The 13,137-nt window shown below is 44.6% G+C and overlaps 1 protein-coding gene across 1 annotated transcript in view; it reads right to left on the reverse strand.

Moving 5' to 3' along the window:
* The window catches only part of SYNPO2L (synaptopodin 2 like), a 32,306-nt gene that overhangs the window by 16,759 nt on the left and 2,410 nt on the right, over positions 1 to 13,137 (reverse strand). Inside the window, exon 2 of the mRNA XM_032116850.1 lies at positions 2,114 to 2,265. Within this exon, the coding sequence (XP_031972741.1) occupies positions 2,114 to 2,265 (152 nt within the window). The remainder of the gene's footprint in view (positions 1 to 2,113; positions 2,266 to 13,137) is intronic.

Below are 13,137 nucleotides of genomic sequence, written 5' to 3' on the forward strand. Positions count from 1 at the left end.
ACAAGCTAGCTACCAGTGCCTGGGTTTTGATTACCATATGCAGTCATGCTGGCGAGCCCAATCCATGGTGGCATTTGCCTTTGGCTTAGACATACCAACTTCAAGCCTCTAAGACATCTGGAAGGATGACTGGAGTAGGTGCAGGCAGACTGGTGCAGTCAACCCTACTGCTGGCTTCCAGAGGGAAGCAGAATTGGCTGTGCTAACAGGAAAAGAGCCTACTCTGTCTTCCCTCTCCTCAAGACTGAGTCTGGATTTCAATGGCAGTTTGACTCCAGCCCACACAGATGGAGCAGGGAACTTGTTCCTTCTCTTGTCAGGGTCACCAAGGCTTATAAGAGCTATAAAGGAGTCCTAAGTATTTGCCTTCTGAATATGCATACCATGAAGCCAAGCAGACAGCATTGCCTCTGTAGAGCTGTGGAACTCATTACTTGTATCCCAATTCTAAACTGTGAAAAATCTATGTCAAATGCAAACCTTTGTGGAAGCTTAGGGTGGGAGAATTTCTCTGGTGGTTTATTTTTTTAATACTATTTGCCATTATGAAATCTCACTGGGTAGCACCCTCAATGTTCCACAAGCAAAACAGAACAGTCCCTCCTCTTCTTTAAACACTTGACCAGGTAACTGAAAAGCATTACTGCTTGTAAGCCAGTTTCTCTTGTTCTCTACTGTCAGGTCAGTGTCTGTCCCTTCCTCTTTTTCTGAAATACACATACTCCAGAGTCATCCAGCTACCTCTCCTTTCGGAACAGGAAAGATTGGTGTTTTCTCTGGGAACATAAATATGAAGTGGGAATAGACATGTGATCAAGAAAGCCATATTTGATGATTTCTCCACTACTCCAGGGGAGCCAACTGATTACATTCTTTCCAAACCATCCAGTGTTGGCTCCATCCAGAGGGCTGTGAGAAGCCTGCCTTTGTCACTTTGTTAATTCAAAGTGTGCTGAATTTGACCCATTAGAATTTGCCCAGGCACCTGTTGGCTGCAGATAGGCTCCAATGGTGTGAGATAAGGCTTTGGCAAGGGACCAGGAGCTATTCTGGACAGCTCGTATAAAACTTACTCATCCCACTTAATCACAGCTACGGTATAGAGCAAGCACATCAGAAGGCACCGGCACTTTCTCTGAAGCCAAGAGGAAGATCCTACATGCTCAGGCTTTCCTTCTCTGAGCACTGCCCACCTCTGCTCCTGCTTTACAGATGACAGCAACCAGCGTGGCTGTCCCTCCCCACTGCTCACAGTGCTCTCTCTATTTTTTCAGGACTGTAGAAAAATCATATCTTCCAGCCCCCTTCACCAGGGCCTGATTTTCTGAGGGTGACTTCTGTTTAGGCAGTAGTGTGGACTAGCTAGGACCTCATACAGCTTTGCTGCCTTCATCTTTATAGGATTATTCATTTATAGCTTGGGCCGCATCCAGCATGCACTGACGCACTGGGTTAACTTAGCACAGGGACGATGAGGAACGTTACTGGGACTATTTTTTGTCCTTAAATTTGAGCCTGATCTCCAGTATTCTCCTGAATGAGAGGCTGGCACAGATATTTCTTCCCATAAAAAGGGGGCTCAGCCACACACCTCTAATCTTTGTGGCACTCAGTTTACAGACTGTTGGACTACAACAGCCCACCGTAATAAATACTTCGGTAATCTTGTCTTGCCTTAACTATTCAATGTGTAGTCAAATCAATTTCTAGAGAACAGTTATTTACCCAGAATGAACCTGAGTGTCTTGTTGCTTGCTGAGATGAACTGCCTCTTTGGCATCTACTTGCTTGGTTACTAAATAGCTCATTCTTTGCAGCATAGCCTTCACACTGCAAACATTTCCCTTCAGCCTGAGGGACAGGGATGTCTGGGCTCAGTTCAGCCCCAGGGCCAGGCATTCTGGAGAACAGCACAGAGACAGGGCAAAACATTGAGATGCCACATGTTAGCCATGTTAGGGCATGGGTAAGTCCTCCTAGTACACCTTGCAGTATGGCGAAACCAAAGGCTTCCTGCGTGCCTTCTTTCTGCTGAATGTGGATAGCTGCTGTGCTGGATGAAACCACCCTACTGTCTGCACTGTCACAGCACTGGCACTTGGGAGCAGGTTACCTTTTCACGCGGATGTTGAGCATGCCGTTGGACGAATCGATGATCTGCATGGCATTAGCATGGGACAGGCCAGCACATGACTTCCCATTGATAGATACTAGAACATCATTTTCCCACAGGCCTCCACGGCATGCTTTGCTTCTCTTTCGAATCTGAAAAAGCAGGAGAGAGGATAGGGATGAAGGGAAGAAGAGCAGCTATTTAGTTCAGTTGCTTGTCTCTTGCTGGCCCTTTTATTGCTCCATTCCTCACAGAATAAAATAAGGCCTAAGGCTACTGTGCTGCCAGAGTGGAGCACTAATCCTCTTGGATGAGCCCTGGCTGTGCCTTTTGGTCTCTGTATTCCTGTTAATTCCAAGAATCACTCTGCTGAGCATAGGCCTGACCTGATCACCAACCCAGTCCTTTAGTGCAGATGAAAGACTCAAGAATATCTACATGCTCTTTCCCTCTTGTTCCCTGTCTCCTAAGTTGGTTAGGGAGTCTGTGTTTCAGAGAGGGAACAGACTATGCCTGCACATGACCGTGTGTCCTTCTGCATGCTCCTACTGTACTTCCTTGGTATGATCCCTGACTCATGCAGAACCTCTGCAAGTACCATCCTCAGGGAAGCTGACACAGGGGAGAGGTGGTGGTTCCAAGGCATGTTCTGTTGTTAAGCATTTCTGCTCCAATGGCTTTGGTCAGTGTATTTCTGGACATCTGCATCAGGCCATATGGTGTCCTGTTACACAAGTGTAAACTTGGAATAAATCTTTAGCCTTAACAGGAGTTGTGCAAGATATGCATTGCTATATCTGAGAAGGGAGTTGGAGTCACTAGTTCCAGGCTAGCTCCTAGATCTGGCCTCTCATGCCCATCTTCCACCAAGCGTTTCCTCTCCCTTTCCTTCCATCATCCATCAGTTAAACTTCTTACCAACTCACAGTAGCCCTTCTGCTAGAGCAAGCAAGCAAGCAAACCAAATGCCCACTCAGCCAAAAATCACAGACCTCTCCCATACAGGCAAACAATGGAGACAGTCTTGTAGGACAGCTTGGCACCCATAATGTACTCATTTTGCACATAAAAGAATAGCCAAGTAAAATCACTGGGTCAGAGCAACTCAGGACTAAGGTAGTATTACACTATATTTGTAGAGTCTTCTAGAATATTTCTTCAGCTCTTGCAGTTAAGTGAAAGACAAATCAGTGCAGAGCTGTTGAACAGAGGGTGCAGTGAACAAACTGTGTCAGATCCCTGCAGAGAAGTAATACCCAACAGGGCACCTTCACCCACATCTCACAGCCTTGCTGCTCGAGCCACCAGACTCATCTATAACATCATAAAGCTACTTTGCCCACAATCCCATGGCAGCTTCAAGAAAGAGAAATTAATGTGGGAGGATTGCTGCCCTGACATTGTTCTTGCAGGAGCAGCAGGGAGCAGGAGAGGAGAGAGCTGGAGGAGGTAAGGAAGTCTCATGGTATGGCTGGCCAGTCTTAGGGCCCAGGCCCTCTGCACTCATGGGGTGTGTGAGTGCCCTGGGCTCGACCCTCCTGGCCTGTTTTGAGCAGACAGAGCAACACTCCTCCCAGGTCAGCCTGTCAGCAGGACTGAGAGGTGTTGGGGAAGAAGATGGAAAGAAGAGGGCTATGCTTCAAGTTGTTTTTGTATTCAGTGGCACTTTATCACACTGTAGCCTTTCCAACTTGACCCCAAATCTTGCCTGCATGCTTAAAATAGGGACTGGCTCATCCCAGCTGCCACATCCATCAGCCTCTGTCATTTTAGTCCTTTATCTCCCTCCTTGTTAATATAAGCCTGGAATGAGCATGTGTAGGTCTGTAATGAACTACTGCTGAGGAATGACTTTTCTGCTATTACAGTATAAATGCTGCTTCCTGATACTTCCTTCAGATGCAGCTGTTAACTGAGAAGGTATAGCAGACACATCTTCCAGTGCTGCCTACTGACACAACAGCTAATGAAAAGAGGTTAAAAGGAAGGTTTCCTAGTATTCCCCAAAAGGCCAACGCTGCTCCGTAGCCAAGTACTTGGTGCTTAGCACTTGATGGGAACATACTTGCTGAGTATTTCTCCCAGTTGTGAAGCGAGGGGACTGGGGGTTAAAGGCTGTCAGCAGGTGCACTGAGCATTCCTCACATCCCATGGTATTCCTCCCTGCTCACTGAAACCAACTGGATGTGGGCTGGTGGCCAGCCAGAACAGCAACAGTAAGCTCCCTGCAATTCTCTGGTCCTTCAGTACTGCAAGTCTTTGCAGGCAACTGTTTGGGATTCCCACGCAGGAAGGATCAGGCTCTGCTCCCAACACTGCCTGATGCTGTTTCAGGTACCTTTATATCAGAGAAGGCTGGTGGGACACAAGCAATCTGTGTGGGCTGATAATCATGAGCAGGCAATGCATTTTTCTCATGGTTAGTGAGGATGCTGGGTCTGGCTTGGTCTGTGCTCAGATTTTACTGAACTGACAGGAAGCACATGCACTAAAGCAACTATTGGTACCGAGGTACTCTACAATCCAGCAGGCACTTTTCCACGTCTCCATTCCTTTCTGGAAAAACAGGACTAGGTCTCTTCTAGCACAGGAAGAGACCTATAGAGTCTGAAAATAACATGTGTCTGGCTCAGTCTTCCACAGATTTATAAACCCTCCCTGGAAGTTTATGAATTTGCTTCCTGGGATCAGAGGGAAATGACCTATCCACAGCTTCATTTTTATGCCAAACCCCTACCCCACTGCATTTGCCAGGGAGGAAAGCAAAGGAGTTAAACGCAGAAGAGGATTGTGCAGAGAAAGAAGGACAGTACAGGACTTAATCCACAGCCATGACAGCAGAGTGCAGTGTGCTGGAGCCTGCAGAGCCTCTGGACAGAGACCAATACAAGCCTGGCAGTTTTGATGTGACTGCCAGCTCTGTGCTGTAGAGACTTTAATGACAACGTGTAGCCTGCACGTCTTGTGTACAGCAAGGGCAGCACTGAGCCTTTGAGGCCCCAGGCCAGGGTGGCTGCCCAGTCCAAAAGCCAGGCTTCTCTGCCCATCCTGAAGGTCAAGCTGCCCTCAGGCTCAGCCACTTGCTCCCCATGTCCAAAAGATGCCCTCTCCTGGGCACCCAGTGAGCCACATGAAGTGTCACTAACAGGGAGCTTCTGCTTAAGCTGCAGAAAGCTTGGAAGGTGTCACCCAACAGCTGTTCTGAAGAGGTAGGAAAAGTTGGGAAAAGTGGCTTTTCAAAGAGAAAACCTCTCTGTTTTCTGTAACACGTATCTGGAGAGCTTTCTTGTGCAAATGAGAAGCAGCACTGACAGATTCTGACAAGTGGTATGGGCTGGCCCCAGACCTGGCCCTGGGGGATTGCACTATCAGACCTTCTAGCACATACTGGCGAGGACTAACCTCTCCTTTCCTGTGGGGACACCCACAAATTCTGTGAGCCTCTCCTAACTGACTGTTACACTTTCCACTCCATGCCTCAGTGGACACGCCCTGCCACGGCGTACCTTGACTCATGGGAGAGGACTCATGTCCTGTTTAGATTTCAGATGGGTTTAGGAAATCCCAGTTTCAGAATTTTACAGATTTATGCTACTGGAAAAACAAATCAGTGTGCAGAACTGGAACACATTTACTCAGAAAACTATCCATCTCCCTGCCCTCTCTGCAGGAGTTCTGTAGTGACAAAAGATCTCTTGTCAAAGGGGTTTGGGTATTTGCAGCACCTAGGTACATGCACACACAGACACATGTTTTCTTTCATTACTTTGCTTGCCTCCTCCCATCGATTGTGTTCAATCAGACAGAAGGGAAAGGACAGAGGCAGCTGGGAGCAAACATATGGAAAAGAGTAAGGCAACAATTGAGGAGGAAAGGAATAAGAATTGTTGAAAGGAAGGTCAGTGCTAAGAGAGGCCAGGAAGGCCAGGGCTGAGATCAGGCTTTAACAGTACAGTACAAGTTTCCTTGTACAGCCCTAGGCAGACAAAAGGACATGCTGACTATTGGACGTGTCTTGGGGAATTCAGCCTGGCTTTCAGGAACAGAATGCAAGAGAGGAGGGGGTCAGATGCAACTTGGCAGCATCTGTCCTTCAGTAGGGACTATATTTAGATAGTGGTATGTGGGGGCTGAACACATGCTGGGATGCTAAGAATAGAGGAATCCTGATAGTAACTCAGTGGCTTCACATCTTGCCTCAGTACAGCCCAGAGAACCTGTCTTAAAACTTTGCAACCACTCTCCCTGCTGGCCAGCACCGCTTCTTCCTAAGGAAATAGGCTGTGGGTAAATGGAAATGGTTTGCAGTGTAGGTTCATGCCATCCATCTCTCCCCTAGCCTCCCCAAGCCACCTCCTGCTTCTTCTCATTGGGAAAGCTCAGACTATAAGGTAGGAAGACAAATTACATTATCAGTCTTCCCCTAATCTCCTACAGTCTTTCCAGCAGAAACCTAGCAACCTCAGTCCAAGTCAGAGTTGTCTAGTGAATACAATTCATCTTCCCATCCAAGGCCCTTCCACTCTCTGATTGCATCTCTCAACACACAGCTGTCCCCTTCCCCCAGAAGCTACAATGCCATGGGATCCAACACTCCATACAACCTGGCAGTGTTTAAATTTCATTCCCAGCCTTATGTGAAATGTAATCCTGTCATAGGGTTCTCATGGAGAGGTAAGACCTGACTTGTTGTGGTATAAATCATTACCAAAATGGAATGACTCAAGCAAGAGCCAACCAGCATGTGGGTCTGCTCCTCCTAGAACTTCCTGCTCAGCTGAACCACAAACAGAGCAGTTGCTAGATGCAAAAGCAGAAACAAACACCTCCATCTCTTCCTTCTTTCTGAAGATGTGTGTTGATATCATTTTGGTTATTGGAACAGTTTAGTTTTCTTCCAAGGCCAGGGCCTAATCTTTTTGTGCAAGGAAGGATACCCCTGTGGCTAGAGTGAGGAAATGGCTAGAGTGGGTAGATGGCTAGAGTGGGATTCAGAAGACCTGGATGATTTTTTGTGTGACCTTGGAGAAAACACTCAGACTGGGAGCCATAAAAGGCAGGAGCCTGGAAACCAGGACATTTTTCAGCAGTCTTTCTTTATCTCAGTTGCCCACCTGAACACAGAGATTCAGTGAGATACTTTTCCTATGCCTTATCTGTTAAGTAGCAAATAACATCACATCCTCATGGCAATGCCATGTTTTTCCTGGAAGCTATTTTACAGGAGAATATTTACTTTAATCTGTTATAATTACACTAAGCATTACAGCTACACAGGAAATTAGTTCTGGTAACTTCCTGACGAAAAATCGTATTCCTTCTTAAGAGGTGACACTGGATGACTTGCCTCTTGGTAAAGTAGATCCAGTGCCTCTGCAGACCTACTTCACAGGCACCCATGGTGAAGCTTAATTAGGGAGTCTTTATATAAAGAAAGAGGGAAGAGAACACATACTTTGTGGGATGGACACAGCAAGGGAGAGTGGTGAAAAGGCGTATCTTAAGTGGCAGGACACACTTGGGTGGCTTCTGGGCAAGGGGTTTAGTGATGAGAGCTGGTAGTGGAAGAGAATGCTGGTGCCCGTCAATTGGTTAAGTACATGTCAGACTACTGTTAAATATGTTACTGCCTAGAGTGTGCTGGTGCAGGAAAGAGAGAACGACTTCTTAGATGCGCTAGATTTAATTCTGACTTGTACCAGCTGATATAAAACAAACACAAACAATCAGGGATTGTTGGTTTTCTCTCTCTGTTGGTTTTCTGTTACTTAAACGAAGTGCCTTAAAATGAGTTTTTTGTTGTGATAATACAAGAGAGGGAAGAGAAAAACAACCTCAAACAATCCACTTTTTTTTCCTAAGCAAAAAATTTAGCACAGGTCTCATTGCTGAGAGCAAGTTTCTAGGCAGAGGTGGCCCTAGGTAGATAAAAAGAAGCTTTATCTCCTTAGCTATTTGTTACTTCATGGTAGATGAGCTGAAAAGTGATTGAAATGTAATATCAATGAGAAAGAATAATGCCACATGTACTGTAATAGATACTAAAAGTACTTGATAAGCATTTTACCCTCAACAGAGTAAGCAGCAGGATATCAAGCATTTTTTATATGAAGCAAGGATTTAGAAGGAACAGATATATTTGTCAACTATTTGCACCACGTCCCACATCTAGGAGCTGTGAGAAAAGCAACTAAATGTTCAGAAAAAACATGCTTATACATGTCCCATGTAAGTCCTTTTTCCAGAGGCTTAACCTGGCTCCTGGGCCACAAAAGATTTTAGAATCTAAACCTAAGGGAATTGGAGCTCATAAGCAAATCTAGCAACCAAAACGTCTTTTTACAGGTACAGGCACTGAACTGGGACGGAAGGAGGGAAAGACTCTTGAACATGGGGCAGAGTAATCCAGAGACATGGCTTCAGTCCTCCAGAACAAGGTGTTCTCAACCTTCACACTGCGTGCTCATACTGCGCTCTAAGGGGCCATGAACATTTGCAAGCCCTGAATGAAAACCCTTATCAAAACAGAAGACTCTTGTCAGCTGCTACTAATTGTTGAACAGCAGCAGTCTTACGTATAATAGGCCTCCACAATATTTATGCTGAGAGAGGGCAAATTAGAAGATGACATACCTACTATTGTTTCAGTAGAAGGAGGGCCACTTTTATTTGCAAAAAAATACTGGACACAGCATTCATATTGCAAGAATTACTGCACCAAAAGACAGCACTCACTAACCAAAAGGCAGCCTTTCAGCAGTAGTCTGAGGAGGACAAGCACTGTTGTTCTGCGGCAGTGAGGACAGGATCGGCCACAAGTATGGATTAGAGAAGTACCCCATTCACCTGAAGGATCCAGGGCACTTCAGTACAGAGACCTTCCTGTGACTTGCAGCATCTTTTAGTCATCTTGTAGGTATGAATGTACATCACAGACCAGGCTTGCCCTCCATAGATGTATTCAGTAGTTCTAGCCAGTAGCAAGCTGAATAATGTCAGCAAATGAACCTGAGCTCTGGGCCGCAACTACTCTAGCATCAAACTGTTGAAATGATCCTTGGTACATCTTTGGCTCAGATCAGCTATTGCTGTCCTGAACAATTCCCAGGCACAGTTTGGGAGCTAGAACAGACCATTCCCAGAGCCACTGCCTGTGGGCACGTGGTCATTTTGTTTGGAAGAATAGAAAATGTTAATTGCTGGGCTGCATTACACTCTGTAGCAGCTGGCATAAGTGCCAGAGAATGGTCCCAGGTACATTTAATGCACCAGGTATAGATGGAGCATGTATGGTTTCACTGCAACTTCTCATCAAGAGATTCTTCCAGGTTGTTGGAAAGTTCCACTGGTGCCACAGCATGCACTCCCTCACTAGCAGCCAAGTATAGCACCTGCCTAAGTGCCGACAGGCCATAAAATATGTCCAGGAGCACTCCCAAAGCAGCTTGAGGCATTCCAAAACCAGCATTAGTGACTGCTACATATTAGGCCACCAGCAGTGCTCTTTTAGGTGTGACAGTAAACATTTGCAAAACCAGATAAAGAACAGGCTACCCACTGAAAAGGGGAGTGGAAGAGAAGGTGCTCGCAAATCTGGAAGCCATCAGGCCTATTGGGTTAGAGCTGGCACCTCCAGCAGGAATAACGTCACGTGAGCAAAGGAGAATGGCACAGAGCAGCCAGGCTGTGTGTCACAGGGAGCAGTGACATGGCAAGCAGGCAGCAAGGGTATCTTGCAGAGGACATAATAGAAACAGTGAATTATCAGCACAGAACCATACAGGAAAAAGTGGGAAAATGTGGGAAAGAGCTAAAAAGGAGGTTGTGATGAACTGCTCTTAAACAACAAAACAATTTTTGGTTTTAGAACCAATACAATCCTGTGTTACTGCTTCCCCTAACATTTCCTCTAACACAGTTGCAGAGTATTTGTACAGAACAGCCAACTGAAAGGAGTCTCTTGAGCTACCAGGGCCAATCCTCTGTCGTTTTCAGAGGCCATATTGTTTACTCCAGCTCATAAACTGACTCAAAAGGTTTTCAATTCTTTTTCTAGATTGGAAAATCATTGCTGAACTTCCCTGGTTAGTTGTTCTGTGCTGTCAGTGCTGTCACCTATATTTGAATAGTGTTGCTGATATTTGCTCAACATCTATTTGTAGATTGCAGTCACCTCTTTCAATACTTTGCTAGGTGAAAGAAGCCTTCTCTCCTCCCCTCCTTTTCTATGGCTGCTTTACATTACATCTATTTTCCTTGAAAGTGCCTGATTCTGTAACTGTGGTATTTCCATTGAATTCCCCCATGTGCATTAGTCAGTAACATCAATGTCTTCCTACCTCTGTTAGACATGGCTACCTGAGGCTCATTTGTTTATGTTTGCCTCTTTTTTTTCAGAGACACATAATTTTGCTGGCTTATCATTAGTGATGCACTAATATGCCCAGGTCCTTTGCCTCTATCATCAGTACCAGCTGTAAAGACTCAGTTTCCTCTATTTTGTCAGTATTACTTTTACTTGTGCTGGAGGTAGAAGTGCCTTCCTTGCTTTTTATAGAAAGCAACCAAATTTCCCCCTCATTGAATAAATCTTGTTTTGTAGCAGGATCCCTAAAGGCAGGTTTGTCTTGTTCATCTTCATAAAAATTATTTCCATAATATAATTTCATGTTAGGTTTCTACTTTGGTTGATTAATGGCATTAGTGCTTACAGCTTTTCTCAGACTAGCTATTTTACATTTTGTTTTGTTTCAAATGCATTTGATGCACAGATCCTTACTGCAAAGAAATCCTCCAGGAACTTGATGGTATTGTTCTTCTTACTCTCTTTTCAGAATGCATGAACCTTCTCATCAGTTACAGCTACATCTGAGGACCATGTACTTTCCCTCAGCCTTTCTAAAATAAAAATCTTGCCATCTGTGGATCCTTTTTGCATCTTGTGTTTATGTTTGTTCTCTTTCTTTCCTGATGACTGTTTCTGGTCCAAGATGTCTTGTGTTGTGTTGTCATGTGCACCACAGCTACTGAGCTACACCAAATCAGCTTTATTTTGTTGAGGGGTATTGTAAACTCCCACTAGACTTTATCTGCTTCATTAGGTAAGAGGTAAAAGCTTCATTAGGAATCACAATAAGCCAGTATGAATCCAGAGTAGTTCAACTGATTTCACTTTAAAGGACATAGCTGTAACTAAGAACAAAATGAAGATTGTCCTTTGCTTTTTGTGTTCTTCAGTCTTTATTTCCCTCTTTGTTTCTCTAATTCTTGATATTCCTAACCTTTGTAATTTCTGCAGAATGATTAATGTCCTCTGTTGATGTTTGATCATGCTGTGTATCTGCCTGCTGAGCATATCAATGTCTGCCTTTCTTTCAGCTTACTTATTACAGCATGATACTTTAATACAACCCTCATTGAAAAATCATCTATTCTTTCTCACTGAAGGCTCTTAAAACTCTAAAAACTTAAAAGTTTTTTGTTTATTTTTTGGTCTCACTCTCTACTCTTATAGTGTCTGTTTTTATGAGATGAATTATTAATGGTACGCCTTTCAAATACACATCAGTACGGCAGCCTTCAGATTCACATTAGACAATTTTAGCACCTGGACACAGCAAATGATTGTTTGGGTGGAACAAAAGAGTCAGTATGTGCTCTTGTAGGCAAGTTTAAGATAGGCAAATCTGGAACCATAAAACCAGTTAGTGTTAATGCTAGCATTTCAATCTTGCTCGTGTTATTTAAATTTGCGCTTTTTCCTCAGTATCCACTGGGCACTGCTGGAAGAAGCAATGTTCTGATCCCAAGGCAGGCACAGCTGGTTTGGCACCATAAGTTTACTTGAACACAAAATTAGTTATCATAGAATCATAAAATGGTTGGAAGGCATCTTAAAGGTCACCTAGTTCCAACCACCCTGCCATGGGCAGGGACACCTTCCACTAGACCAGGTTGCTCAGAGCCCCATCCAACCTGGCCTTGAACACTTCCAGGGATGGGGCACCCACAGTTTCTCTGGGCAACCTGTTCCAGTGCCTCCCTACATCTAATCTAAATCTCTCCTCTTTTAGTTTAAGGTAATTCCTCCTTATCCTATCACTCTCTATGCATCTAAAACATCTCTCTCTCTCTCTTTTATAAGTTCCCTTTAGGTACTGGAAGGCTGCAGTGGGGTCTCCCCAGAGCCTTCTCTTCTCCAGGCTGAACAATCCCAACTCTCTCAGCCTGTCTTCATAGGAGAGGCTGCTCCATCCCTTGGATCATTTAGATCCTCTAAACCCTAGGAGGTCCACATCTTTCCTGCACTGGGGATCCCAGAGCTTTATGCAAGTGCTCCAAGTGGGCAGAGGGGCAGAATCACCTCCCTCCACCTGCTGGCCACTCCTCTTTTGATGCAGCTCAGGATGCTGTTGGCCTTCTGGGCTGTCAGGGCACACTGCTGGCTCATGCCCAGTTATGTGCAAACCAAGAGACTGTCCACAGGTACGTAATTCCAGTGTCTTTCTCTAGGTATGTGAGGAAGCATACAGTACACCCAAAGAATTTTCAGGAAAACAAAACAAAAAAAAGATACCAAGAACAGCAATCAGTGATTAATTTTATCATAATCTCCATAAAGAGAAACAATAAAAAGATGATGGTGATGTAAACTTTAGAAAACATAAAGGCAAGAAGACTGTGAACTGTGTACACTGATCACATAAGATGAGGAATTGTGAAGGGCTTTGACAAGAGCGACTCAAGCAGGAAATCCCACTTAGTGCAACATTTAGTCTTTGCAATGCCTGGTTGCTTGATGTTATCAAATCTTATTTAGGAAATCATGTGAGACTTAGACAAGTAAGGTACTAGTTGTTGAGAAACAATTTTCTGTTTATGTATAGGGTAAACCACTAAGACTACTAATTCTTAGATACTTCCCAGGGCATGCCGATAACTACATGAGGGGAAAGGATTTCCCTCCACATTGCATTACTCAAAAATTAGATGCATTGGTGAAATTTACAACTTCCTCTGAAATC

This window comes from Corvus moneduloides, chromosome 8 (assembly GCF_009650955.1).
Source record: "Corvus moneduloides isolate bCorMon1 chromosome 8, bCorMon1.pri, whole genome shotgun sequence".
NCBI classification, from domain to species: domain Eukaryota; kingdom Metazoa; phylum Chordata; class Aves; order Passeriformes; family Corvidae; genus Corvus; species Corvus moneduloides.